This window comes from Gopherus evgoodei, unplaced genomic scaffold, assembly GCF_007399415.2.
Source record: "Gopherus evgoodei ecotype Sinaloan lineage unplaced genomic scaffold, rGopEvg1_v1.p scaffold_32_arrow_ctg1, whole genome shotgun sequence".
Taxonomy (NCBI): Eukaryota; Metazoa; Chordata; order Testudines; family Testudinidae; genus Gopherus; species Gopherus evgoodei.
Genome location: NW_022059994.1, coordinates 2,375,421 through 2,402,916, shown reverse-complemented (window position 1 = coordinate 2,402,916; position 27,496 = coordinate 2,375,421). Strand labels below are relative to the sequence as shown.

The window sequence follows — 27,496 nt, the reverse complement described above, 5'->3', positions numbered from 1 at the left end:
AAGTGTTCTCCAACTGGTTTTTGAATGTTATAATTCTTGATGTCTGATTTGTGTCCATTTATTCTTTTGCGCAGAGACTGTCTGGTTTGGCCAATGTACATGGCAGAGGGGCATTGCTGGCACATGATAGCATATATCACATTGGTAGATGTGTAGGTGAACGAGCCTCTGATAATGTGGCTGATGTGATTAGGTCCTATGATGGTGTCCCCTGAATAGATAGGGGACAGAATTGGAAACCGGCTTTGTTGCAAGGATAGGCTCCTGGGTTAGTGTTTCTGTTGTCTGGTTGCTGGTGAGTATTTGCTTCAGGTTGGGGGGCTGTCTGTAAGTGAGGACTGACCTGTCTCCCAAGATCTGTGAGAGTGAGGGATCGTCCTTCAGGATAGGTTGAAGATCCTAGATGATGCACTGGAGAGGTTTTAGTTGGGGGCTGAAGGTGATGGCTAGTGGCATTGTTACTTTCATTGTTGGGCCTGTCCTGTAGTAGGTGACTTCTGGGTACTCTTCTGGCTCTGTCAATCTGTTTCTTCACTTCAGCGGGTCGGTACTTTAGTTGTAAGAACATTTGATAGAGATCTTGTAGGTGTTTGTCTCTGTCTGAGAGGTTGGAGCAAATGCGGTTGTATCTTAGAGCTTGGCTGCAGACAATGGATCGTGTGGTGTGGTCTGGATGAAAGCTGGAGGCATGTAGGTAAGTATAGCAGTCAGTAGGTTTCCGGTATAGGGTGATGTTTATGTGACCATCACTTATTAGCACTGTAGTGTCCAGGAAGTGGATCTCTTGTGTGGATTGGTCCAGGCTGAGGTTGATGGTGGGATGGAAATTGTTGAAATCGTGGTGGAATTCCTCAAAGGCTTCTTTTCCATGGGTCCAGATGCTGAAGATGTCATCAATGTAGCGCAAGTAGAGTGGGGCATTAGAGGATGAGAGCTGAGGAAGCGTTGTTCTAAGTCAGCCATAAAAATGTTGGCATCCTGTGGGGCCATGCGGGTACCCATAGCAGTGCCGCTGACTTGAAGGTGTACATTGTCCCCAAATGTGAAATAGTTATGGGTGAGGACAAAGTTACAAAGTTCAGCCACCAGGTTTGCCGTGACATTATCAGGGACACTGTTCCCAACAGCTCGTAGTCCATTTTTGTGTGGAAAGTTGGTTTAGAGAGCGTCTACATCCATAGTCGCTAGGATGGTGTTTTCTGGAAGATCACTAATGGATTGTAGTTTCCTCAGGAAGTCAGTGGTGTCTCGAAGATAGCTAGGAGTGCCGGTAGCACAGGGCCTGAAGAAGGAGTCCACATAGCCAGACAATTCTGCTGTCAGGGTGCCAATGCCTGAGATGATGCGGCTCCCAGGATGTCTAGGTTTATGGATCTTGGGTAGCAGATAGAATACCCCTGCTCAGGCTTCTAGGGGTGTGTCTGTGCAGATTTGCTGTTGTGCTTTTTCAGGGAGTTTCTTGAGCAGATGGTGTAGTTTCTTTTGGTAACCCTCAGTGGGATCAGAGGGTAACGGCTTGTAGAATGTGGTGTTGGAGAGCTGCCTACTACAGCTACTACGTTCTTCCAGGTTTTTTACAATAAAAGTTTACATTTCAAAGTTCTAATCTATCTAATGTGGCATGGCCCTAATTACCATCTACACACTTTTCAAACATGTCTCTAAAAGCTGAATTTGGATCAATTATCCTGCAAGCTTCTTAACCCTTTCTGGCCGTGTGTCACAGAAGATTAGATCCTGTGTGGATTCTCCCATGTTTAATGAGATGTGATCTCTGTGTGAAACTTTTCCCACAGTCCAAGCACTTATGGGGTCTCTCTCCTGTGTGGATTGCCTGATGTCTAACAAGGGCTGACCTGTTTGTGAAACTTTTCTGACAATCCAAGCAATTATGAGGTCTCTCGCCTGTGTGGATCCTCTGATGTGTTATAAAATATGATCTCTGTGTGAAACTTTTCCCACAGTCTAAGCACTTATGGGGTCTCTCTCCTGTGTGGACTGCCTGATGTTTAATAAAGTCTGACCTCCGTATGAATCTTTTTCCACAGTCCAAGCACTTATGGGGTCTCTCTCCTGTGTGGATTGCCTGATGTTTAACAAGGTCTGACTTCCATACAAAACTTTTTACACAGTCTAAGCACTTATGAGGGCTCTCTCCTGTGTGGATTGCCTGATGTTTAACAAGGGCTGATGTATTTCTGAAACTTTTCCCACAGTCCAAGCACTTATGGGGTCTGTCTCCCGTGTGGATTACCTGATGTTTAACAAGGTCTGACCTCTGTATGAAACTTTTCCCACAGTCCAAGCACTTATGAGGTCTCTCTCCTGTGTGGATTGCCTGATGTTTAATAAGGTCTGACCTACGTATGAAACTTTTCCCACAGTCCAAGCACTTATGGGGTCTCTCTCCTGTGTGGATTGCCTGATGCTTAACAAGGTCTGACCGCCTTATGAAACTTTTCCCACAGTCCACGCACTTATGGTGTCGCTCGCCTGTGTGGAATGCTTGATGTTTAACAAGGTCTGACCTCCATATGAAACTTTTTCCACAGTCTAAGCACTTATGGGTTCTCTCTCCTGTATGGATGGCCTGATGTTTAAAAAGGGCTGATCTGTCTCTGAAACTTTTTCCACAGTCTAAGCACTTAAGGGGTCTCTCTCCTGTATGGACTGCCTGATGTTTAACAAGGTCTGATCTCTGTATGAAACTTTTCTCACAGTCCAAGCACTTATGGGGTCTCTCACCTGTGTGCATTGCCTGATGTTTAACAAAGTCTGACCTACGTATAAAACTTTTCTCACAGTCCAAGCACTTATGAGGTCTCTCTCCTGTGTGGACTGCCTGATGTTTAACAAGGTTTGACCTCCATATGAAACTTTTCCCACAGTCTAAGCACTTATGTGGTCTTTTTCCTGTATGGATTGCCTGATGCTGAACAAGGGCTGATCTCCATGTGAAACTTTTCCCACACTCCAAGCACTTATGGGGTCTCTCTCCTGCGTGGATTCCCTGATGTTTAACAAGGTCTGAAGTCTGTATGAAACTTTTTCCACAGTCTAAGCATTTGTAGGGTCTCTCTCGTGTTTGGCTTATCTGGTGTGTACTTAGAACTGACTTCCAATCCAAACATTTCCTGCACTCGAGGGATTGATAGGGTTTCTCTCCCAAGTGGCTTCTCCCATGATTATTGAGGTCTGAGAAGTTATTGAAAGTTTCTCCACGGTCCAAGCATTGAAGGGGTTTCTCTCCAGTATGGACTGTCTGATGTGTCACAAGCTGTGATCTCAGAATGAATCCTTTCCCACATTCAAGGCACTGATAGGGTTTTTCTTCCTTGGGATTTGTTTGCTGGGCTGTGGGATCCTTATCTCCTCCCCAACATTGAATGGATTCATCCACTTTCTTCTTTGGGTGGTTTCCCAGCAGCCTCTCTGACCTGTGCCAATTTCCACAGGCTTCTCTCTCTTCCAAGCACTGGGAAAAATTCCCTTCAGGTCTTCCCACAAAGGTCCCCTGTGGTTCCATTTCCCCAGGAATGTGCTCATGATGACTCCCTTCCTCCTTCTCACTCACTCTCTCATCACCTGCTGAGAGAGAGAGAGAATCCAGACAGGAGTCATTGTGCTGGGGAGAAAGAGGAACAGCACAGATGAAAAACCGAACACGCTAACACTGCGAAGACAGAGCAATTGGATTCTACCTCCACTTCCTACCCAAACACTCAGAGGGATGAAAAGATGGGAAGGAAACTCCTGCAGCTAATAGATGGAAAGCCATGAGCAATATCTGCTGACTCCAGCCCTGCTCTGGGTGAGATGAGGAAGAACTGAGGGTTTTTACTCATACCACATTTTTGGGATTCTCAACTTTTTCCTTCATTAGCCAAACGGTTTCTGTGTCAGTCCTCACCTGTGCGGGTGCCTCTTGAGATGTCTCTTTCCTCCGAGGCCTCGAGATCGGGCACCCATGGCTCTTCTCCTTGTTCCAGCCGGGCGATCAGCTCAGGTTTGGGAAGGGGGAATCCTGTGCAGGGGGTGAAATCAGACCAGATCAGGGTGCATGGAATATTGAGAGAGTGTCTGTCATAAAGGGCATTCCATGTTCCAGTGCTGTGCTGGGAGAATCTGGAATCCAAGGGGATGGGAACATGGTCACTGAGCCCCGTTGGCGGAGGGAGATGTCTGGGGAGGTGGGGGGGGAACTGTTACGCCCTCACTAGCAGTTCCCCGGATCTGTACACTTTGGGGGCTTTGCTGAGGCACACACAGCTCTAGAGTTAAACCCCTGCCTATTTCTAAACCTGCAGAGCCCTCCCCATGGCTGGAGTAATTCCCAAGGAGGCAGGTGAACAGGGATTCTCTGTGTTTATGAGAAACAATATAGATGGGACAATACACGGCTTCTCCCCCTTGAAAACTGGAGGAGTGGGGATGGTTTAGCACATCCATTAGGTTTGACAGCTTTATCCCACTGGTGAGGGTATGGAGTTGCAGGTCTCTCTCACACAGCAGCTGTGGATTATAGAACGCATTCCCCTTCAGTCTACCTGACCAGGGAAGAACCTGACCAGATTCAGCAATGCAGGTCCTACATTTTCTAATAACCGAGGGGACGGGAATCCCTTACCCAGTGAGGTCACAATCTCGTAGTTCTCCTGCATGACGTCCCTGTAAAGAGCTCTCTGAGCGGGGTCCAGCAGAGCCCCCTGCCCCTGGGTGAAATACACAGCCACCTCCTCGAAGGTCACCAGCATCTGAAACAACAAGAGTCCCCCACTCAGTACCTGCTGCCCCAGCCACAATCGCACTAGTCACAGGAAAGGAAGAAAGAAAAAATAAAATCATCTCCAAAGTTCTGGGAAGGCCAGACAAGCAGAATTCCTCTCCCACCCTGCTCAGAGCAGCCAGGACCCTTCAGGGGATGGGAAAAGGTGAGAGCTCCTTGTTCCCCACAACATACAGAGCAGGGCAGGGTCTCCTCATTTCACACACGCATGCCAGCCACAGGCTGATCCGGGAAGCAGAGCTTTGAGCCAGGGACAGGGACAGGAATCCCGACAGTTTCCCTACATATTTCACAGCAGCCTCTGGCCAGTGGGTTCAGGCTCCAGCACTGGGAGTCTGGAAAATGTTCCTAGCCCTGCCGAGGGCGTTATGTCCTGTATGAGAAATGGAAGAATGTCTAGCACCCCACCACCTTCCGTCAATGGCCCTGCTTCATCCTGTGTCTTTCCTGACTCTCCCCCTCTACAACACACTCCCCACATCTCACTGCAAATCCCTTACCTGTGCTGGCTCCATTTCAGCTATTTCCCTGCCCTGTGTCCTGGAAGATGGGACGATCTGGAGCGAACACCGTGGACGTGATTCCTCAGCCTGTCAGGGCGAGAGGGGCGATTGGGGAGGTTACAGAAGCGACTTGAGTACATTTCACACCCTGATTCCCTCCAGGCTCTCTCCTTGCAGACAGATGCTCTGGACTCTGCCATGCTGCCAGGTCAGGCCCCTCCTAGCAGAACTAAACCCACTGGGGACACTTTTAAACCCTCCCAGTAACAGCATCTCTGCGCCAAACGTTAGAAAAAGAGCAGAATCAAAAGAGTCACTTTGGGGGGCTCCCCATGATATTATCATGTAACCCCCTCTAGCTCCCCCCTTCCCCAGGTAGTGTGGAGTCAGCAACCAGCTTTTCCTCTCTCAGCTCCTCCCCTTCTTCCCAGGAGAGCTGACTGCCACTGGGGGTGCAGGGAATGGATTGGCGCAGGGCTGGGAGCTGGGAACCTCCCTCCCCACTTCTTGCTCCTGCTCCCCTTCCAGTCTCTCCGCTCTCCCTTTAATCTTCTTCCCTCCCCTGGGAGAACGGGCGACTGCCCCATTGCCGTAGGCCTTGGCTCTCATTAGGCAGATCAGCCACTGGTAACAGGGGTTTGAACCTGCCTGTGTCCATGACGGCAGCAGCTCTGGGACTTGCAGACACACAGGGAGCCCCTTCTCCACGTAGGCCAAACTCACCAGCAGGTCCCGGAAAGGGGCCCTTTGTGCAGTCACTTTCCTGCCCAGCCTCAGCCCTGTCCCTGAGGTCTCTTGCCTTACCTGCAGGCTCCAGCTCAGGAGCTGGTGTCAGCAGAGCCGGCGGCTGTCCCAGGGACTGGTTCAAGCCACTAGAGAAAGTCCCCACCTAGGCTGGGCACAGAGGGGATTTAACAGAGGTCTCTCCTCTGCTGGGTAAGAAGCAGCATCTCAATCTGGAGTCCCCAGTCAAAATGGAGGAGGCAGCAGCTTCTGACCCAGGGAGCTCAACTCCAGAGCTCTCATAATATGAGCAGGGAGAGACGCACACACCAGCATCCTCCTCTCCCTTAGCAATAACAGGAGCCTTTTGGTGGCAGCAGATAAGGATGAGTCTCCCTGTCCTGCCCCCGCAGCACCCAGGGACAGGCAGACAGATGGTGAGGTGGTGGAATCTGCATCCTTCGAGGTTTTTAAGGTCAGGCTTGACAAAGCCCTGGCTGGGATCATTTAGTTGGGGATTGGACCTGCTTTGAGCAGGGGGTTGGACTAGATGACCTCCTGAGGTCCCTTCCAACCCTGATATTCTATGATTCTATGACCTCATTGGCCCATTCGCACTCACCCCCTGCCAGAGCCAGCAGTGACTCGGGTCTCAGAATGCGTCTGGCTCAGATCTGAATCCTGCCTGGAAATCCGACCAGGGCTTTGAGCAGCCCCAAACACTCAGGAGACAGATCCCGACATCAGGAGTGTATCTTTTTTAAAGTAACTTTATTCTTTCTTTATTTAAATTCTAGACTTTTGGGTGCATAACTCATGGGGTTTGAATTCTTGGTATTCTCAATTTATCTTGGGGTTGTATATCTATGCTTTGTAAAAAATATCCTAGACATTTCCTTTTTGGAAGTAATGCATACAAGACACTCTAAGGCCCTTAGGGACAGATTTTTAAAAAGATTTCAGCCACTAGTGGCATATTACAAAGTATCTAGGTGCCTTCAACCTTGAAACTTCTGGTCCTTAGTGAATATTTGGGAACCAAGCTCTACACACAGATGGGACATGGGATAAAGCACCGGGGTGCTGGACAGAGAGACAAAGCAATTGACTAAGGCAACCCCCATTGGTGGATCAAAGGAAACTGAAGGAGTTTTGAGACCAGCCCATGAAATCAGTCCCAACTGAACTCAAATTACAATAGTGTAATAGGAACAGGAACTGTTACAGTGTCACCCTGGGATGTGATTGCCAAGCTACCAGCAACTATCAATATTTCCCATGACTATTTGCCTTTAAAAATATGAATTCCGTGGCACAATGAGGTCCACCTGCACTATGTTAATGACGTTTAGGATGAAGAGCTCAGAATAATACAAATAATACAGTACTTTTAAAGGTAAATAATTTAAAGGAGTGAAACTCCATAGACTGGTTTACAAGAGGAATCAACACACAGGGGAATAAGCACATTTATGAAGCGCTGGGCAGCTCTAAGAGAACATATAAACTGTGAACCAGAGTCTTTTAAACACTAAAAAGAGGTGTGACAATTTTGGGGGGGGAGGGGAGAAGGAGGCTCTGTAAATATTTCACTGGATCAAGGCTCTTTTAGCAGCTCAGTAACATAGTATACAGGGGGAGAGTGGCCCTGTGCAGACTCTGCGATGCACTAGGCCTTTAATGACAGGGCCCTGGGAAACGGGACCTGAGATCCTGCCAAAGGGGGGAGGAAAACCCCTCTGCTCTGCCCGCCCTCTCCCTGTTTTTGCATCCACTGCAGCTGGCTCACACGGGGGGGGGGGGGGGGGCAGGGGGAAGCTTTTACTCCTCTACCGCCACCCCCCATCCCCGGGTTACCCCTTCTGCCCTGTCTGGCAATGCCTGTACTCCGGCTTTCACTCCGATCTGCCCCTGCCCGTGGGGCTCCCCCCGCCCGCACCCACCGGGGCTGGCGGCAGCTTTCCCGGGCCCCGGGCGGGAATCGCAGCCAGCTCCGCTGGGAGCAGCCTGGGGCCAAACCTCCCCCTGCAGCCCGGGCGTGACTGGCCGGGGGGGGGGGGGGCGGGTCTCTCTCACCTTCCCTCCGAGCGGGGCCCCCCGGGGCAGGGGCCGGGCCGGGCTGGGGGCTCTGCCCTGGGAGAGGCTCCTGGGGAGCAGCGGGAAGGGCCCTGCTGGAGATTCCCCTCTCCCGGCTGCAGCCAGGGCTCCGGGCTCCCAGCACCAGCCGCCGGGGCTCGGGGATCTCGCCAGGAGCCTGGGAGCCAGAGTCACCGCAGCGGCTGCGAGTCACTTCCTGCTGCCGGGCCGTAGCCCAGCGCTCGCTGCCCCGGAGCCGCCTCCCGGCCGCTCCTGGGTCCTAGCGCTGCAGGGGTCGCGCTGCAGCATCTCTGGCTCCGGCTCCTGTTCCACTCCCAGACTCTAAGGTCAGAAGGGCCCATCAAGAACATCTAGCCCAGGGGTTCTCACGACCAAAGTTTTGGTGGCCTCAGCCCTGGTCTACACTATGAGTTTAGCTGTTTAGGTCAAATTTAGCAGCCTTAGATCAATTTAACCCTGCACCCGCCCACACGACAAAGCCATTTTCGTCGACTTAAAGGGCTCTTAAAATCAATTTCTGTACTCCTCCCTGACGAGAGGATTAGCACAGGGCTCCCCAGAGAGGGGGGGGCAAGTGGGGCAATTTTCCCCAGGCCCAGGGCCCAGCAGGGGTCCCCACAAGAGTTTTTGGGGCCCCTGGAGCAGGGTCCTTCTCTCGCTCCGGGGACCCGGGATAACTCTTGCAGGGCCTGGACCCTGGAGCTTCTTTGCTCCCAGTCTTCAGCGACAGGGGGTCCTTCCACTCCGGGGCGGAAGGACCCCCCGCCTCCGAATTACCACCGAAGCGGGACCCGCCGCCGAAGTGCAGCCGGGTCTTCGGTGGTAATTCAGAAGCAGAGGGTCCTTCTGTTCCAGGACCCGCTACCAAAGTGCCCCGAAGACCCACAGCGGGGACCCCCCACCGCCGAAGTACCGCCGAAGACCCCGCTGCACTTTGGTGGCAGGTCCCGCTTCGGCGGTAATTCGGCGGCAGGGGGATCCCCACCGTGGGTCTTTGGGGCACTTCAGCGGTGGGTTCCTGAGTGGAAGGACCCCCCCACCGCCGAATTACCGCTGAAGTGGGGGCCCCCCGCCACCGAAGACCCCGGGCCCCTGGAATCCTCTGGGTGCCCCTGGATTAGCGCTGAAATCAACCCTGCTGGGTCGAATTTGGGGTAGTATAGATGCTATTCAACAGTATTGGCCTCCAGAAGCTATCCCAGAGTGCTCCATTGTAACCACTCTGGACAGTGCACTCAACTCCTATGCTCTGGCCAGGTAGACAGGAAAAGCATCAGGAACTTTGGAATTTCATTTCCTGTTTGGCCAGCCTGGCGAGCTGATCAGCACAGGTGACCATGGAGTCCCAGAATCGCAAAAGAGCTCCAGCATGGCCTGAACGGGAAGCACTGCATCTCATCACTGTATGGGGAGACAAATCCGTGCTATCAGAACTCTGTTCTAAAACACAAAATGCCGGAATTTTGAAAAAATCTCCAAGGGCATGAAGGACAGAGGTTATAACAGGGATCTGCAGCAGTGCCGCATGAAGCCTACTAAAGAACCAGAGAGGCAAACGGCCTCTCCAGGGCAGAGCCCCAGACATGCCACTTCTATGATGAGCTGCATGCCATTCTAGGGGGTGCCCCTATAACTACCCCACCCCGTGCTTCCCTCCTTCCCCACCCCTCCTGGGCTACCTTGGCAGTTATCCCCCTATTTGTGTGATGAATTAATAAAGAATGCATGAATTTGAAACAATAATGACTTTATTGCCTCTGCAAGCAGAGATCAAAGTGGGGAGGGGAGGGCAGTTGGATTACAGGGAAGTAGAGTAAACCAAGGGGGTGGGTTTTCATCAAGGAGAAACAAACAGAACTTTCACACTGTAGCCTGGCCAGTCATGAAACTGGTTTTCAAAGCATTTCTGATGCACAACGCGACCTGCTGTGCTCTTCTAACTGCCCTGGTGTCTGGCTGCGCATAATCAGCAGCCAGGCAATTTGCCTCAACCTCGCACCCCGCCATAAACGTCTCCCACTTACTCTCACAGATATCATGGAGCACACAGCAAGCAGTAATAACAATGGGAATATTGGTTTCCCTGAGGTCTAACCAAGTCAGTAAACTGCACCAGGGACCTTTTAAACATCCAAAGACACATTCTACCACCATTCTGCACTTGCTCAGCCTGTAGTTGAACTGCTCCTTACTACTGTCCAGGCTTCATGAGCCATGGGAGCAAGGGGTAGGCTGAGGTAGGTGCGACCGTGTGGTGCTGGCCTGGGAGAGCAGCCTGAGGCAAAAGCCTCCAGCTGGCATGATATTCCAGGCAGGACTGAATCTCCATTAGATGAAACTTAAAAAAGAGAATGACCTAAAATCATTCCCATTTTTGTCCAGGTGCCCCCGGCCAACCTCACTGAGGCTGGCCAGGAGCACCGATGTCTGCCCAGACACCTCCCACCAACCTAACCAAGGTCGGCCAGGACTGCCCACGGGATGATGACGACAGCTAGCAGTCGTATTGTACCATCTGCCGTCCACAAGGGAAGGCAAGGGGATGCTGCTGTGTAGCACTGTAGTACTGCGTCTGCCAGCAGCACCCAGGAGACATACGGTGCCAGTGAGCTGAGCAGGCTCCATGCTTGCCGTGGTATGTCATTTGCATGGGTAATCCAGGCAAAAAGGCGAGAAATGATTTTTTGCCGTTGCTTTCACGGAGGGAGGGGGGCCTGACATATATGCAGAACCACCCACAACAATGTGGTTGCCCCATCAGGCATTGGGATCTCAACCCAGAATTCCAATGGGTAGTGGAGACGGTGGGAACTGTGGGATAACTACCCACAATGCAATGCTCTGAAAGTTGACACTAGCCTCGGTACTCTGGACACACTCAGCTAACTTAATGCGCTTAGTGGGGGCGCACACAATCGACTGTATCCAAATGATTTCTAAAAAAATGGACTTCTATTAAATCACGACGTAATTTCATAGTGTAGACATACCCTCAGAGTGCTGCCAGCAACTCTCGCTGGTGGCTGCTTGAACACTATTTCCCCCAGGTCCCAGCTCTGATTCCCCTCTCATTCTCCAAACCCCTTGGTCCCAGCCTTGAGCCCCTCCTGCACACCAAATCCCTCATCCCCAGCTCCACACCACAGCCTGCACCCACAGCCAGAACCCTCACCGCCCCACACATCCCAACCCCCTGCTCTAGCCCAGAGCCCGTACCCCCTCTTACACCCAACCCCCTGCCTCAGCCTGGAGCCCCCTCCAATGTCCATCTTTAAGTCTGGTAATTTTGCCAAGTGTCCATTGTGCAACATGGTGGTGCTGACCCCTGCACAGAGGTAAGTGGGGGAAGGGTCCCCCACTATTGTGGGGAACTTTCCTGGCTCAGACACCCCACCCCGGTGGAATCAAATAGCAGAAGGATCTGAGTCCTTGTTCCCACTCCCCTCCCCACTCTAGTCCTCGTAACCTGGACAAGGCTGGACCAAGGATTCCTGAGGGCTCGACCTCAATCTTGTGATCACTCAGGACAGGGGTGACAGTGTTCCCACCGCGGGGTACTCTATTCGCTCTGGACGCTTTCACTGACCATTGCACAGAGTTCGGAACAAATACAGCTTATTAAACAGCAAGTAATAAAAAAAATTAGGGAAAAAAAGGGGAAAGGTGAAAGGAAAACATGTCACCTTGCTCTGTGGGCGCAGGGGGAACCACAACCAGCATCTCTGGAATGTCAGGGCAGTTCACAGACTGTTCCTCATAAGCCCTGGCTGTGCTGCAGGGATGCTGCAGGTTGGACATGTGCTCTAGTGGTGGCCACATGCCCTCAGGCTCTAGGTGGCAGGATCCTTCTTCCCAGCATCAGTCATTTCCTGTCGGAGTTATGGTCCCCCTCCAAGTCTGGCCTGCAAGGGCCTTTGGCTAGGGGCATCTCACTGCGCTGGGCCCTCTACACAGAGTCCCCCTCACTCTTCCCAGCTACTGACAGCCCCTGGCTCCAGACTGCCCCAGCCCCAGCTCCCCTCTGCCTCAGCACTGCAGCTGCTCTGCCTCCAGCTCAGCTCCCTGGGCTGCGCCTCTCTGCTTCTGAAGGCTGCTGCTCTGACTCCAGCCCACTCAGGTTGCTGCTCTCTCCTTAGCTCTGCCCTTCTCTGGCAGGCTGCTCCAGCTCACACAAAGGACAGGCTCCTGACTCTCTCTTTGGCCTGCCTGCCCTGTCAACGAGGTTGATCTAGAACAGTAGCCTCTCCCCATTGGCCCTGGGGACCAGTCTCAGAGTATTGATTTCTCATTGGCCCATCACCTGGCTTTTGGTACTGTGAGAGGGACAACTAAAAACCCCACTAAGTTTCAGTAAGAGGCCAACAGTCCCCTTACCCAGATACACATCAAAATCATTGGTTTCAGAGTAGCAGCTGTGTTAGTCTGTATCTGCAAAAAGAACAGGAGTACTTGTGGCACTTCAGAGACTAACACATTTATTTGAGCATAAGCTTTTGTGGGCTACAGCCCACTTCATCAGATGCATGTAGTGGAAAATACAGTAGGAAGACATATATACACAGAGAACATGAAACAATGGGTGTTACAATACACACTATAAGGAGAGTGATCAGTTAAGGTGAGCTGTTGTCAGCAGGAGAGAAAAAGAACTGTTTGTAGTGGTAATGAATATGGCCCCTTTCCAGCAATTGACAAGGAGATGTAAGGAACTTGGGGGGTGGGGGGAGAACATGGGGAAATAGTTTTACTTTGTGTAATGGCCCATCCACTCCCAGTCTTTATTGTAATTTATTTTCTGTTAGCTAGTAAGGCTGCTGCTGTGAAAAGTGATACTTGAATGTTTGTTAATATTTTTCACAGCCTCTCAGCTAGCAACATGGGTTGCCATATTGGTAATTTAAAAAATCCAAACACTCCAGCGGGAGTGCCAGAACCTCCCCTGCCTCACCTCTTCCCCCGAGTCCCCACATCTGCCCTACCTCTTCCCTCAAGACTCCTCCTCATCCACTCCTCTTCCTCCCTCCCTGCTCAGGTCAGGAGGGACTTGCCTGTGAAGCTTGGGCTGGGAGCTGCAGCTGCCTGATGCAGGTAGGAGGCAGCCCCGGCTGAGTAGGGGCTGGTGAGGGTGATGACCCAGTGCCTCCCCACTCACAGTAACTAGACTTTGGGTGTCTGCTCAGTAGATCTGACCAGACAATGGCAGGTTTCCATTTTAACTGGACTTTCTGGCCAAAAACTGGGCACTTGGCCACGCTATCATCAGCACCCAATGTGCAATGAGTGCTGGGAACACGCTGGGGACAACTTCTGCTTTCCGATGCTGGGGGAAGTAACCATGGGACAGCCGGGTTAGACTCAGTTCTGACCAGCAGGGAGGAATTCATTGGTCTAGATGAAATTATTATAAGGTGGGTGCACAACTGGTTGAAAGACTGTATTCTGAGTAACCATCAATGGTCTGGTGTCAAACTGGGAGGGGAATGGGAGGGGGAGCCCCAGGTGGCTTTTCCACACTCCCAGCAGGGAACAGGGAGGTGAAAAGCCCCAGGCGGCTTCCTTCACTCTTTACGGAGAACAGGGAGTGGTCAGGGGGCAGCCCACCCAGAGCCTCTGGGGCAGCTAGGCTCCTGTAAGGAAGCCATAGGCACTGACTCCATGGGTGCTCTGGGCTGGAGAATCCCCAGGGAAAATTTATTGGGTGCTCTGCATCCACTGGCAGACAAGCTCCCTGCTCACCTCCTTCTCCCCATCCCCAGCATGCCACATCCCAGGTCTTCCCCCTCCCTCCCAGCACTTCCTCTCCCTCGTCACCAAACAGCTGTTAGGCAGCGCTTAGGACTTTCTGTGAGGGAGGGGGAGGAGTGGTGCACTCAGGTGAGGAGGCAGAGAAGAGGCAGAGCAGGGGTGGGAACCTGGGAGAAGGGGATGGAATGGGGGCAGGTCCAGGGTGGGGCGGGGACTTTGGGGAAGGGATGGAATGAAGGTGGGGTGAGGGTGGTGCAGGGGCTGGGCCACATGTGGGTAGGGGGGGGTTAAGCACCCACCAGGCAGAGGGGAAGTTGATGCCTATGGAGGGAGCTGCTGCTGGAGATGAGAAACTGGGCTCTCATCTCCCAACGCTGCCCTCCTTAGGCCGGTGGAAGCGCTCCTCGGCAGGACACGCCCCAGCAACCCAAGCAGGGTAGTGTGGACATCGGGTACTGCAGTAATTACTGTGGCGGCTGTAAGTCAACCTAAAATAGGCCAACTTAGGTTTGAGTGTAGATGCCCCCTTACAAGCAAAAGGATTTCTCTCACCCAAGAGCTTTCAGCAGTCCATGCTCACTGGGAAGCCTTCCAGCAAGGATCACTCCCCCCAGCTCAATGATGCTCCTGTTGTCTTTCAAGAGATCTTGCTACTGTGAGTAGAGATGGGGAAGGAGAGGTGGCCAGAGGCCTTCCCCACTCCCTTTATACTCCCACCCTTTACAGTGTAAAAGTCATTGCTGGGTGATGGCCTATGTGAGCTCTAAACCGTCCTTCAAATGAATTGTAAATGTCTTTGTTTACTGCCTTCCTCCTCGTAGTGGATGGCCAGATAATAGTTTTCTAACACAGATGGTCAGTTCTTTGTTGTCTCTGAGGAGTTAGTCTGTGGGGTGTTCCCCAGAACGTCAACATATATCAGTAACAAATAAAGCTACCATACATCCGGGTTTTCCCAGACAGAGCCTTTTTTTGAGCCATACATCCGAGCGTGATATTCCCATAACAGCAAATGTCCAGGGGTTTTGCAGAGCAGACGGGCTGCAGCTCAGAAATAGCCCTGATTGGTCACCTTCCCAATTGGTCTATTCCCCGGCATCCACAGCTGATCGGTCCATTCCTCTGCATCTGTAGCTGATTGATTGCTGCCAGATCCCACCCACCCAGGCCTCAGCTCCCTGCAGGTAGGTGCTGACGGGCGGCTGTTGCTGTGTTCTGGGATCGTATCAGCGTCCTGCCACTGTGACAGTGACCGACACTGACTCTACCTCATGAGTACCCCCCCGCAGCCCCTCCAGCACCCACAATTCTACCACCCCAGCTCCCAACGCTGATTAGTGTCCTCTTTTTGGGCACGTGGAATATGGTCGCCCTAGTAACAAACAAAATCTCACCATTCTACATGCACTGGGCAGGCTATAAAACATTTCCATGTTCATAAAGTGAAATCTCAGAGAATCCTTTAAGACTCAAATCAGGAAAATAAATGTATCCGTTTTCTTCTGTAGCGGCTAAACCGGTTTCACTTCTCGCCTCATTATTTGATTGTATTACTTGCAAAAGTTTTAGCACCATTATACTAAAAGAAAGAGAAAGAAACATCTACAAACGATCTGGACTAGCCTAGAAAAACCCAGAAACTAATTTCACCAATAGATGCAAACAGGGCTATAGGATCTGTAAGGTCAAACTGTGCTTTGGAGTCAATGGAATTTCCCCAGCCACTCCTAGGTCTGTGGCACTTTCTTCTCCAGCTCGAGTCTGACTTAGAATCACAGACATCAAAACTGTGATTCCTAGGCATGGACAGCCAGGGACACGGTGGTAAGTGACACCGTGAGAGACAGAGGGGTAGAATGAGGAGAAGATAAAACTGTCCATTGCTGGGACAGAGGCAGCTCTGTGGAGAGTGGAGTGAGTCCCTGCTCCCACTTTTTTAGCATCTAGTTAATTATGGTGCATAAGGAAGAAAATGTTCAAACACTTACTGCTTTACAGCACGGCCTGGAGTAATGTGAGACGATCCGGGAATGAGACAATCCAGACCCAAAGGGGGAACTCAGGGATTAATGATCACCCAACAAAAGGGAGGGGGTCAGAACACGTAAGTAAAGGTACGATTTTGCTATGGATTCGCAGAAGTCACAGAATCTGTGACTTCCAGAGACCTCTGTGACTTCAGCCTGTGGTGGCTCAGAGCTGCGGAGTCCCTCTACTGCCTACAGTAGCAAAGAGCTGTCCCCGAAGCTCTAAGCTGCTGCGGGCTGTGGAGGTACCCTGCAGCACTCAACTACCGGGGTGGCCCCCAGATCTATGAGTCGCTGCGAGGGGCAAAGCCGCCCTGCAGCTCCCAGCTGCCACAGGTGGCAGGGGCCCCGGAGCTGTGAGCCATGGGAGGCAGGGGACCAATGCAGCTCCCAGCCAGGGCCCCCACATCTGCCCAGCTACCATGGGACCCCAGAGCCCCAGCAACGGGTGCTGCAGCCTTCTCCCGCCCCATTTTGTCACGGATATTATTAGTAAGAGCCCTGGACAGGTCACAGGCTTCCGTGAATATTTCTTTATTGCTTGTCACCTGTCCATGACTTTTATTAAAACTATCCATGACAAAATCTTAGGCTTACACATAAGATGCTCAGGATGAGGTTACACGGGGAAATCTGGTGGAGGGTCACAGAGATGCGCTGGCTAATCCCGACCACATTTCCTACCATAGACAGATGCTCGGAAGCACAGATGGGATCTCCAGGCCTCTCACAAATGGCTCTGTGAGAATCAGCCCCTCTGAGTGGTGCTGTCTGAATGCAGAGGGGGCAGGGAGACGGGGCAGAAGGGGTGAGTGATGAGGCAGCACCTCGCTACCCATGTGCTTTCCCTCGCCTCTAATCCCACGAGCCCCAAACACTCAATAACCCAGTGCCCAGCTCCCCGTGATTCCCAGCTCTCCCAGCCCCAATCATTCAATCCCCAGTTCCTTCCCCAAAACCCATCCTCCTGGTCCCTCAATACTTGATCCCCCAGAACCCAATGCCCTGGGGGATTTGAAGAGGGGAGGAGTTACCAGCCCCCAGAGACACTCCCCCTGCAGGGAACAGCCCCAAGTCAGTGGGGTGGCCCAGCCCGGGGGCTGGTGGAAGATGGGGGATGGGGACAGTCTACAGTGAAGGTGGGGCCCGGCCCAAGTGTCTTTCTCCTCATTTGCATGGCAGGAGGATCCCATCTGGGAAGGGAAGGGAGAGCAGAGAACTTCAGCCAAGCAGAGGGAGCGTCTGGAGGAGTTTCTCTCTTTTCCTTCCCCCACCTGGGGAAGCCAGGGCTGCAGCAGGGAGGAGGGGCTGACCGGGGCAGAGCCAAAGGGTCACTGACCAGCTGATGCTCGGCTGCTGTTGGATCCTCACCCCAGCGATGGACAGCTGGATCCTTGGGAGCCAAATACCCTTGATGTGTGTGGGAACGAGAAAACGGGTTTGTCACCATGGCCAGCCACTGTCAGGGCACTCAGAGAATTTCCCTGCTGTGTGGAGGAGTCTGAAATGACAGTTCCACTTGGAGCATTTTCCACACTGAGAACATCTCAGAGGTTTCTTCCCTGTGTGGATTTGTGGATCCCTGATACTCTGGAAACACCAAACGAAGCTTCCCCCACATTCAAGGTCTCTCTGTTGTGTTGATCACAGATGTGTGAAGTCAAATTGAATCTTTTCCGCCGGTCAAGCTATTTCTAGGGTCTTTCACCTTTGTGGATTTTCTGATGTTTGGTCAGCTCTGAGCTCTTATTGAAGCTTTCCCCACAATCAAGGCATTTATACGGTCTATCGCCTGTGTGGATTCTCCCATGTTGATTAAGGTTTGAGCGCTGACTGAAAGTTTTCCCACACTCCAGGCATTGATGGGGTCTCTCTCCTGTGTGAGTTTTGTGATGTGTATTAAGAGTTGATTTCAAACTGAAACTTTTCCCACACTCAAGACATTTATAGGGTCTTTCTCCTGTGTGGATTCTCCCATGTTTAGTAAGGGATGAACTTTCCATAAAACTTTTCTCACACTTAAGGCATTTAAAGGGTCTCTCTCCTGTGTGAACTCTCTGGTGTATAGTAAGATGTGACTTCTGAATAAAACTTTTCCCACACTCAAGGCATTTAAAGGGTCTCTCTCCTGTGTGAATTGCCTGATGTCTAGTAAGTTTTGTTCTGACAACAAAACTTTTCCCACAGTTGAGGCATTTATAGGGTTTGTCACCTGTGTGGATTCTCTGATGCTTAATAAAGACTGAGTGATGAATGAAACTTTTCCCACACTCAAGGCACTTATAGGGTCTTTCTCCTGTGTGGATTCTCCCATGTTTAGTAAGGGATGAACTTTCCATAAAACTTTTCCCACACTCAAGGCATTTGTAGGGTCTTTCTCCCATGTGGATTCGCTCATGTTTAATAAGGGATGAACTTTCCAAAAAACTTTTCCCACACTCAAGGCATCCATAGGGTCTCTCTCCTGCGTGGATTCTCCCATGTTGAGTAAGGTGTGAGCTTTGACTGAAAGTTTTCCCGCAGTCCAGGCATTTATAGGGTCTTTCTCCTGTGTGGATTCTCCCATGTTTAATAAGGGATGAACTTTCCATAAAACTTTTCCCACACTCAAGGCATCCATAGGGTCTCACTCCTGTGTGGGTTCTCTGATGTGTAGTAAGCTTTGAGTTATGAATAAAAGTTTTCCCACACTCCAGGCATTTATAAGGTCTCTCTCCTGTGTGGGTTCTCTGATGTGTAGTAAGATGTGACTTCTGAATAAAACTTTTCCCACACTCAAGGCATCCATAGGGTCTCTCTCCTGTGTGGGTTCTCTGATGTTTAGTAAGCTTTGAGTTGTGAATAAAAGTTTTCCCACAGTTCAGGCATTTATAAGGTCTCTCTCCTGTGTGGGTTCTCTGATGCGCAGTAAACTTCAAATTATGAATAAAAGCTTTACCACACTCAAGGCATTTATAAGGTCCCTCTGCTGCGTGAACTTTCTGGTGTATGGTAAGTTGTGACTTCTGAATGAAGCTTTTTCCACAGTCCAAGCATTTATAAGGTCTCTCTCCTGTATGGATTGCCTGATGTCTAGTAAGTTTTGTTCTGTCAACAAAACTTTTCCCACAATAGAGGCATTTATAGGGTCTGTCACCTGTGTGGGTTCTCTGATGCTTAATAAGGCCTGATTGATAAAAGAAACTTTTCCCACACTCAAAACATTTACAAGGTCTCTCTCCTGTGTGGATTTTCCTATGTTTAATAAGGTATGAGCTCTGACCAAAACTTTTCCCACAGTCCAAACATTTATACGGTTTCTCGCTGGTGTGGGTTCTCTCGTGTTTAATAAGGTTCCATCGCGCACTGAAAACTTTCTCACACTGAAGGCATTTATAGCATCTCTCTCTTGTGTTCAGACATGGATGTCTAATAAAGTTTGAGTGCTGAATGAAACTTTTCCCACACTGAATGCATTTATATGGTCTCTCTCCAGTGTGGATTTTCCTATGTTGAGTAAGGTGAGAGAGCTGAGTGAAAGTTTTCCCACACTCCAGGCATTTATAGGGTTTCTCGCCTGTGTGAGTTTTCTGATGTGTATTAAGCGTTGATTTCAAACTGAAACTTTTCCCACATTCAAGACATTTATAGGGTCTTTCGCCAGTGTGGATTCTCTGATGTGCAGTAAGGTGTGAACGCTGACTAAAACTTTTCCCACACTCAAGACATTTATATGGTTTCTCTTCTATGTGCAGTTTCTGGTGCACAATAAAGTTTGACTTCTCACTGAAGCTCTTCCCACAGTCTACACATTTATAGGACTTCTCTCTGGTGTGGGTTCTCCAATGTTTAAAAAGGCTTTCACTGAAATGGAAACTTTTCCCACAGTCAAGGCAGTTGTAGGATTTCTCTTCATTGTAACTTGTCTGCTGGATTGTGGTTTCCTTGAGATTCTTGCAGCCTCCACCACGTTGAATGGATTCATCCAGTTTCTTTCTGGGATAGTTCTCCAGCTGCATCTCTGATCTGTGTCGATCTCCCCAGGCAGTTCTCTGTTCCAAGCCCTGGGAAAAATTCCCTTTGGCTCTTCTCAAAAATATCTCCTGCAGTTCCACTTTTTCAGGACCTTCTGCCTGCTGAATCTCCTCCTTGTTCTCACTCACTGTCCTATCACCTGCTAGGGGAGAGAGAATCCAGACAGGAGTCACTGCCTGTGCCAGGGAGAAAGGACAGAAAGGGGAATGGCAAAGAGGGAAAACACAACAGAGTGATTGTTGGGGAGATGGAGACATTGGATTCTGCCTTCTCATCCCACCCAAACACTCCCAGGGAAGGAAAGTCTTGGAGGAAATTCCCGACAGCTAACAGGATGAGTGGGAAGCTGTGACTAATATTTGCTTTCATGATATGACACCTTCTGACTGCAGCCCTCACCAGGGTGAGATGGGATAGAGCTGAGGGCTCTCGCTCATGGCACATTTTGGGAGTTCCAGCTTTTTCCTTCACACTCAAGATGGTTCTTTCTCAGTATCCCTGACTCCTCACCTGTACGGATGCCTCTCAGGCTCTTCCTTTCCTCATCAGCCTGGAGATCCGGGACCCACGGCTCTTCCCCTTGTTCCAGCCGCACGATCAGGTCAGGTTTGGGAATGGGGAATCCTGCACAGGGGATGAAATCAGGGAAGGTCAGGGAACATGGAGCAATGGTAGAGTATCTGCCACAAGGAACATTCCCTGAGTTGAACCTGACCCTACATGGGACTGGTAACTCAGACCCTTTGGGAGCAGCAGATATCTGGGGGCGGGGATGGGGTGTTGTCACGCCCTCACTAGGAGGTCTCAGGGTAGATGCGTCTGGGGGACTCTCTGGTACGCACAGCTCTGGTGTTAAACTCCTGCCTATTTCCAAACCAGCACGTAGGTGCTGGAACTAGCCATGCTGGGGGAGCTGCCGCACCGCCTGGTTTGAAGTGGTTTCCATTAGATCCAGGGTTTACAGTTTGGTTCGATGGATCTCAGCACCCCCCACTGTACAACCTGTCCCAGCAGCCCTGAGCCTGCAGCACTGAGAGCCTCCCCAGGGCTGGAGCTAGTCCCAAGAGGGCCAGTGAGCAGAGTGTGAAGGAGAAATAACACAGGCAGGGCAATCCCCTGCTTCTGGCCCCTTGACAGCTGGAGAGATGGGGATGACTTAGCCTGTCCATTAGGTTTCTGACCCCCTTGTTCCCTCGAAGGGGGTGTGGAGATGCAAGTCTCTCTCACAGTGGAGCTGTGGACTCTACCAGGGGTTCTCAACCTTTTTCTCTCTGAGCCTCTTTCTCCCCCTCCCAACATGGTATAAAAATGCAACAGCCCACCTCTGCCACACCAACTGTTTTTTGTATATAAAAGCTAGGACAAGTATTAGGGAGTAGGGAGCAGGGCAAATACCCAGGGTCCCACGCCACATGTGGCCCCGAACATAGGCGGCAGGTTATATATGTTTGCAGTGCTCAAGCACCAGGAATATTCATGGCTGGGGGCCCTGCTCCAGCAGTATTTGGAGCTGGGTCTCTCCCCCAGCCCTGCCTGGATCGGGCCCCAGCCCCCGAGGGTCTCCCTCCCGGCCCCGCCGCGTCCCTGCCTGACAGAAAGCAGCGCAGCGCCTCTCCCCTGCCTGCTTCTGCTGCCCTAGTAGAACGGCTCCCGGCAGAACTGCTGTCTGCTGCCCTAGGGTCCTAGTGCTGGACATCCCCTACTGGCAGGGCAGGCTGCCCTTACCCTGCCCTTCGGCCCTAGCCCTGAGCCTCTCCAACACCACAGACGCTCATCCTCTTCCCCAGCCCTGAGCCCCCTCACATCATGAATCCCTCATCCTCAGCCCCACAGCCCTCACCCCACACCTCAACGCTCTGCCCCAGCCCTGAGCCCCCCCACAGCATGAACCCCTCATCCTCAGCCCCAACCCTCATCCCTCTGCACCCTAATCCTCTGCCCCAGTCCTGAGCCCCCCACATCATGAACCCCTCATCCTCAGCCCCACAGCCCTCATCCCACACCCCAACCCTCTGCCCTAGCCCTGAGCCCCGTCTGGCATCATGAATCCCTCCTCAGGCCCACAGCCCTCACCCCTGCACTCCCTCCTTTCCCCAAACTCCCTCCCAGAACATGCACTCCCTCCCAGAGCGTGCACCACTGCCCCTTTCCCACACACCCCTTCCCACTCCCAAACTCCCTCCCAGAGCCTGTACCCCTCATCCCTTCCGACACCCCCACCTCCAGCCCAGAGCCTGCACCCAAACTCCATCCCAAAGCCTGCACTCCTCACCCCCTCCTGCACACCCACCCCCTGCCCCCGACCAGAGCCTGCACCCAGCACCCAAACTCCATCTCAAAGCCTGCACCTTGCACCCCTCCTGCACCCTAATCCCAGCCCAGGACCTGCACTCCAGACCTCCCCCTCCAAAACCCCTCCCAGAGCCTTAGGCAGGTGGGGGCGGAGTTTTGAGGGGCGGAGTTTGGGCACCACTAAAATTTCTACAAACTTGCCACTCATGGCCCCGCAAAGCTAAGTTGCTCAGGCTTCAGCTCCAGCCCCATGCAGTGGGACTTTTACTTTGTGCCCTGGGCCCCAGCAAATCTAATTCTGGCCCTGCTTGGTGGCCCCCCTGAAACTTTCTCGCAGCCCCACAGGAGCCTCTGGTTGAGAGCCACGGCACTATGTGACCCCACACCTTCCTAATCCAACTGAACAGAGTCAGACATGCAGACCCCAGGGCTTAGAATAGCTGAGGGGACGGGAATCCCTTACCCAGCAAGGTCACCGTCTCGTAGTTCTCCAGCATGACGTCCCTGTAGAGGGCTCTCTGAGCGGGGTCCAGCAGAGCCCCCTGCCCCTTGGTGAAATACACAGCCACCTCCTCGAAGGTCACCGGCATCTGAAACAACAAGACGCCCCCACTCAGCATCTGCTGCCCCAGCCACAATCCTGCTAGTCACAGGAAAAGGAAAAGAACCTGAAGCTCTGGGAGGGCGAGAGTAACAAACTCAGACCCCTGTTGTTCAGAGCAACCAGGAGGCTTCAGGGGGTGGGAGAAGGTGAGAGCTCCTTGTCCCCCCAGCACACGGAGCAGGGCAGGGTCTTCTCATTTCCCACACACCTGCCAGCCACAGGCTGATGCGGGAAGCAGAGCTCTGAGCCAGGGACAGGAATCCCGGCAGCTTCCCTGCGTATTTCACAGCAGCCTCTGGCCAGTGGGGTCAGGCTCCAGCACTGGGAGCCTGGTCAGTTTTCCCAGCCCTGCCCAGGGGGGTGTTTCCTGGTTCAGAAATGGGGGAATCCCCGCCTCCATGGGCCTGTTCTGCACGGCCCGGGCTGGCTCCCCCAGTCCTGCACCCATCGGGGCTGGCAGCAGCTTTCCCGGGCGGGAATCGCAGCCAGCTCCGCTGGGAGCAGCCTGGGGCCAAACCTCCCCCTGCAGCCCGGGGGTGACGGGTCTCTCTCACCTTCCCTCCGAGCGGGGCCCCCCGGGGCAGGGGCCGGGCCGGGCTGGGGGCTCTGCCCTGGGAGAGGCTCCTGGGGAGCAGCGGGAAGGGCCCTGCTGGAGATTCCCCTCTCCCGGCTGCAGCCAGGGCTCCGGGCTCCCAGCACCAGCCGCCGGGGCTTGGGGATCTCGCCAGGAGCCTGGGAGCCAGAGTCACCGCAGCGGCTGCGAGTCACTTCCTGCTGCCGGGCCGGAGCCCAGCGCTCGCTGCCCCACAGCCGCCTCCCGGCCGCTCCTGGGTCCTAGCGATCAACACAGCGCGATCTAGCCCCCTGACCCAGACCCTGCCCCCGGGGCCCCACCTCCCATGGGCTCCAGCAGTTTCTGCCCGCATTAAGGGGGCATCTTGCATAGAAGTCTCCCTGTTAGTGACTGACAGAAAGGAGACATCCAGACCCCAGGGCGGGGGGAGAAGGAACGTTTCTAAAGGAGACCGGGGATCGTTCCAGAGACTCCCCGAAATCCTCAGGCACGTAGGGGTGAGAGGTCTTGGACCTAGAGAAGCTGGCCAGAGCCCTAGCAGCAGGGGACACATTTCTCGGGGACACTGACTCTGTGGGACACCTCACCCTAGGCAAAGAAATGTCGCTTTTCCGGTGCTTAATTTGTGCCTCTGGGTTGGGCGGTTCAGAGCCCGGGCGCCTCTGGGCTTGCTGCATCAATTATGAATATATATAAAAAAATCCCCCTGGGAGTTTCTGCCATAGGACTTGGAAAGAGGATGAGAATGCATTTACATCTCAGGTAAACAGACCCCTGCAGCTAACGAGAGCGGGTGCGACACCATCCATTGCACCAGAGGGGGCAGGAACCGGACAATTTGCATTTTAACAGACACACAGCTCTGGCAGAGGAAAAAGCTGCAGGACCCTGCCCTGAAAACAGAGGGCTTGTCGCCCGGCTCACAGCTGGAACTAGACTTTTGCCTGGAGCTCACCTTCAGAAGAATCCATTTGAAAGGTTCCTTGGATTCTGGAAGAGCTCGAGCCAGCCGTTGGGTTTTAATTGAACTGTTCCGTGACCTCGGGGAAAAGTAACGAACTGTTGCACGTGGACTCCTTAAAGGCAGACCAACCTTAACATTCCTCTGACTGTTCCAGGACAGGGCTGGACTTTTCACCACGCCCCTTCCTGGGCACCTTCGGGGCTGGGCAGAGTCGGGGCTCTGAAACCTGGCAAAGGGAGAGGATCTCAGACCCCAGCATCTGCTCTGCTAATTTTAGCTCTACAGCCCAAGCCCCTCTCCCCACTCCCAGCCAGAGTCTGCTGACCCCCACTCTGAGACTTGTTGCAGTGTCTTCTTTTCCTTGAGTTTTTGTTTTGTTTTTATTTTTGAAATGTAGATAAACCCTGAATGAGGCAGGGTCCTGTGTTAATGAGCGCTGCAGTGTGTGATCCCGTCATTAAAGATCATATAATAACGCACAGACATTTAGCGCACAGAATTATTTAATAGGCAGATATTACATCCTCCAATCTTGCCCCTTTTCTCTCCAATAATCAAATATTGCAGAACACATTTTCCCTTTTGTTCACTTACTGAATTTTACTGCACCCCCCTCAGATGTGGATCTCTTTCTCTCTGTGGATTACTGATATAATCAATGCATAAAGATCACTTATTTTTCCTTTAAATACCCACTTGATAGGAAGCCTTTCTGATTTTTTGCTTTTTTCCTGTCGACTTGGCCAATATGTGTAAATCATTTCAGATTTTTCCTCATTATCAAACGCCGCTATAAATTCTCCTCAACATTCACAGATTATTTCTGTCTGGAATTACTGAATGATACCAGCAAAGAATCCTGTGGCACCTTATAGACTAACAGACATTTTGGAGCATGAGCTTTCGTGGGTGAATACCCACTTCGTTAGATGCAAGTGGGTATTCACTCATGAAAACTCATGCTCCAAAACGTCTGTTAGTCTATAAGGTGCCACAGGATTCTTTGCTGCTTTTACAGATCCAGACTAACACGGCTACCCCTCTGATACTTGAATGATACCAGATTCCTTCAGTTTGGGAGGAAATTGACCGCCCTGAGTCATTCCCACCCGAGGGAGTTTAGAGTTTAAACCCAACAAGGATCAACTTTCCCAGCGACATTTGAAAATGGAGATGTTTCCTTCCTGTTCAAGGAGCTGTGGTGTTGATATGGGAATGCCTGAGACATGGCAAACGTCTCTCCAGTTTGGGCTGACTGAGGCATTGCTTGGAGCTGCCTCTCTGGTCACAAGCTACCAGCACCCGTGCAAAATGTGGCGGTCTTGGCTGGCTGAGCCAGACGTGCAGGAGACAGAAGGCAAAAGGAGAGAGGGAGAGAGCAGAAGAGGTAGGGGAGAAAATGATGCATGAAGAGAAGGGTGGCAGCAGACCCCCAAGGCTCACAGCTGAGGGGGAGTTCAGGATTTAGCTGAAGCTGATGGAGTTGAGGATGTCGGCTGGTTCCCCCGCTCTGACTAGCCTTGGTCAGGTTGTCCTTGAGCATCAGCATGAGGAACGCCCAACAGTGCCATGCTGATGCTGGGTCTCAGGTTTGGTAGCCACGATAGTCAATCTTGCTCCTTCCTGTCCCTGGGAGCCCCAGATAAAATGTCCAAGCAGCAGAGCGAAGCAGCTCCCATTAACATTAACCTTTCAAGACACATGTGAGATTACAGCTATAACATTCCCTCCCATTTCCACAATCTTTCAGCCCCTAGACCCAGTGATTGCAATGGGAATGAGGTAGAATTAGGCAGATGGTGAGCTAAGTTCCCTGTAAGCTGCGTGGCTGTACTGCAGCCTATTTAGCGCCGTGCAGAGAACCCACCTGGGGACCCATGGAGGCTGGGAGAGGGGCGCCTCTCCCTCGGCCCCTACCTAGACCAGTCCCCAATCTGCCATAGCCAGGGTCACTGCCCAGCCCCAACTATGCCGTGGATCAGACCTGCCGCAGCTAGGGTGCACCTACCCTGGCCCGGCCCCAGCTGTGGTGGCCTGACCCGGCCCCAAACCCGAACTCGGGTGGCATGGCCCAGCCATCAATCCGGGCAGTCTGGCATGGATCCAGCCAGCTTGGAGACAGCCACAGCCAGGATGGTTCAGGCTGAACCCAGGCGGCTGTGCCCAAAGCCAGCCACAGCCACAGTGGTGTAGCCTGGCTGGGCACAGCTGCAGCAGCCCGGCTGGGCACAGCTGCAGCAGCCCAGCCCGAACCTAGCCATGGTGGCCTGGCCCAGCCCCGAACCTGGGTGACCTGACCTGGACCCAGCTGCGGTCAGGCGGCTTGGCCTGGTCCTATAATGGGGCACCCCTATCTGAACCTAGCCCCGGCCTGGACCTGAGGGGCGGGGTGACAGGAGTCTATCCTGCAGCCCCAGCCTGACAGCTGCTGCAGCGGGGAGAGACACCCCCCCCCGATACTGCTGTTGGGAGACAGAGCTGGGGGGAGTCCTCAATCCCTGATGTAGCCCTGGAGCACCCCAAACCCCTGAATCCCAGTCCCACCCCAAAGCCCGCACCCCCAGCTGGAGCCCACACACCCCTACACCCCAACCCTCTGCCTCAGCCCTGAGTCCCCTCCCACATTCCGAACCTCTCAGCCCCACCCCCACCACATGAATTTTGTTCTGTGCACCGATATGAAGGCCATGTGTCACACATCAACTCCATATAGGCACACAGAACAAAATTCATTCTGCACATGGGTGGGAAAAATGAGAGGGAACACTGGTGGTAAGGCTGAGAGAACAGGGGCTTTGGGAAACCCAGCTCAGGGATCAGACTCACTATCACACAATGTGTGAGTGTATCTCCTGCAAATAGACCTAGAGGCCAATGGTCTGATTCTCTCCTCACCACAACTTCACACTGGTGTAGACAGGTCACATGGCCCCAGTGGGATTACTCCCCATTAGTACCAGGGGGGGAGGGGGGAGGGAGAGTAGGATGAGCCCAGGAGCCCAGTCAGACTGTTCCTGATTTGTATTGGGGTCAGGGAAGGAGGCACAATTTTTCATTGAGTTTTATCTCTATGGGAAGTTTTAGGAGCCTGTGACCGGGCAAGGGTGGGTTGGTTGGTGACCTCACTGTGCATTTCCATCCCAGACCATGTCTGCATTGCTTTAACC

General features: G+C 52.4%; 3 protein-coding genes across 9 annotated transcripts in view; 1 reads left to right on the top strand and 2 right to left on the bottom strand.

The window, feature by feature from the left end:
• Nucleotides 1-27,496, top strand: part of LOC115640747 (zinc finger protein 501-like) — a 745,273-nt gene that overhangs the window by 598,862 nt on the left and 118,915 nt on the right. The window lies entirely within an intron of this gene.
• On the bottom strand, nt 3,603-17,353 carry LOC115640902 (zinc finger protein 251-like). The gene is made up of 5 exons (XM_030543993.1): nt 17,221-17,353; nt 5,287-5,376; nt 4,628-4,754; nt 3,911-4,024; nt 3,603-3,625 (listed from the first exon to the last, which is right to left on the bottom strand). Exons 1-5 carry the CDS (start codon nt 17,329-17,331, stop codon nt 3,618-3,620), a joined length of 450 nt encoding a protein of 149 aa, XP_030399853.1. The 5' UTR covers nt 17,332-17,353; the 3' UTR covers nt 3,603-3,617.
• LOC115640726 (zinc finger protein 260-like) overlaps nt 17,328-27,496 on the bottom strand; it is a 51,825-nt gene continuing 41,656 nt past the window's right edge. For 2 of the 5 annotated variants that reach the window (XM_030543641.1, XM_030543640.1), the window contains exon 3: nt 17,556-20,037. In XM_030543641.1, the coding sequence (XP_030399501.1) occupies nt 17,576-20,037 (2,462 nt within the window). In that variant the 3' untranslated portion in view covers nt 17,556-17,575. Of the gene's footprint in view, nt 20,038-20,405; nt 20,520-22,650; nt 22,778-27,496 lie in introns of all 5 variants that reach the window. The other 3 variants (XM_030543636.1, XM_030543638.1, XM_030543639.1) reach the window with 3 other exon arrangements.

Coding starts and splice junctions, on each gene's coding strand:
- LOC115640902 (XM_030543993.1), bottom strand. CDS start 17,331: ATGGTGACAAACCCGTTTTCTCGTTCCCACACACATCAAGGGTATTTG. Junction 5,377..17,220: donor CAGCAGCCGAGCATCAGCTG/GTCAGTGACCCT, acceptor TCGCCCTGACAG/GCTGAGGAATCACGTCCACG. Junction 4,025..4,627: donor CGAGATTGTGACCTCACTGG/GTAAGGGATTCC, acceptor CCCCCTGCACAG/GATTCCCCCTTCCCAAACCT.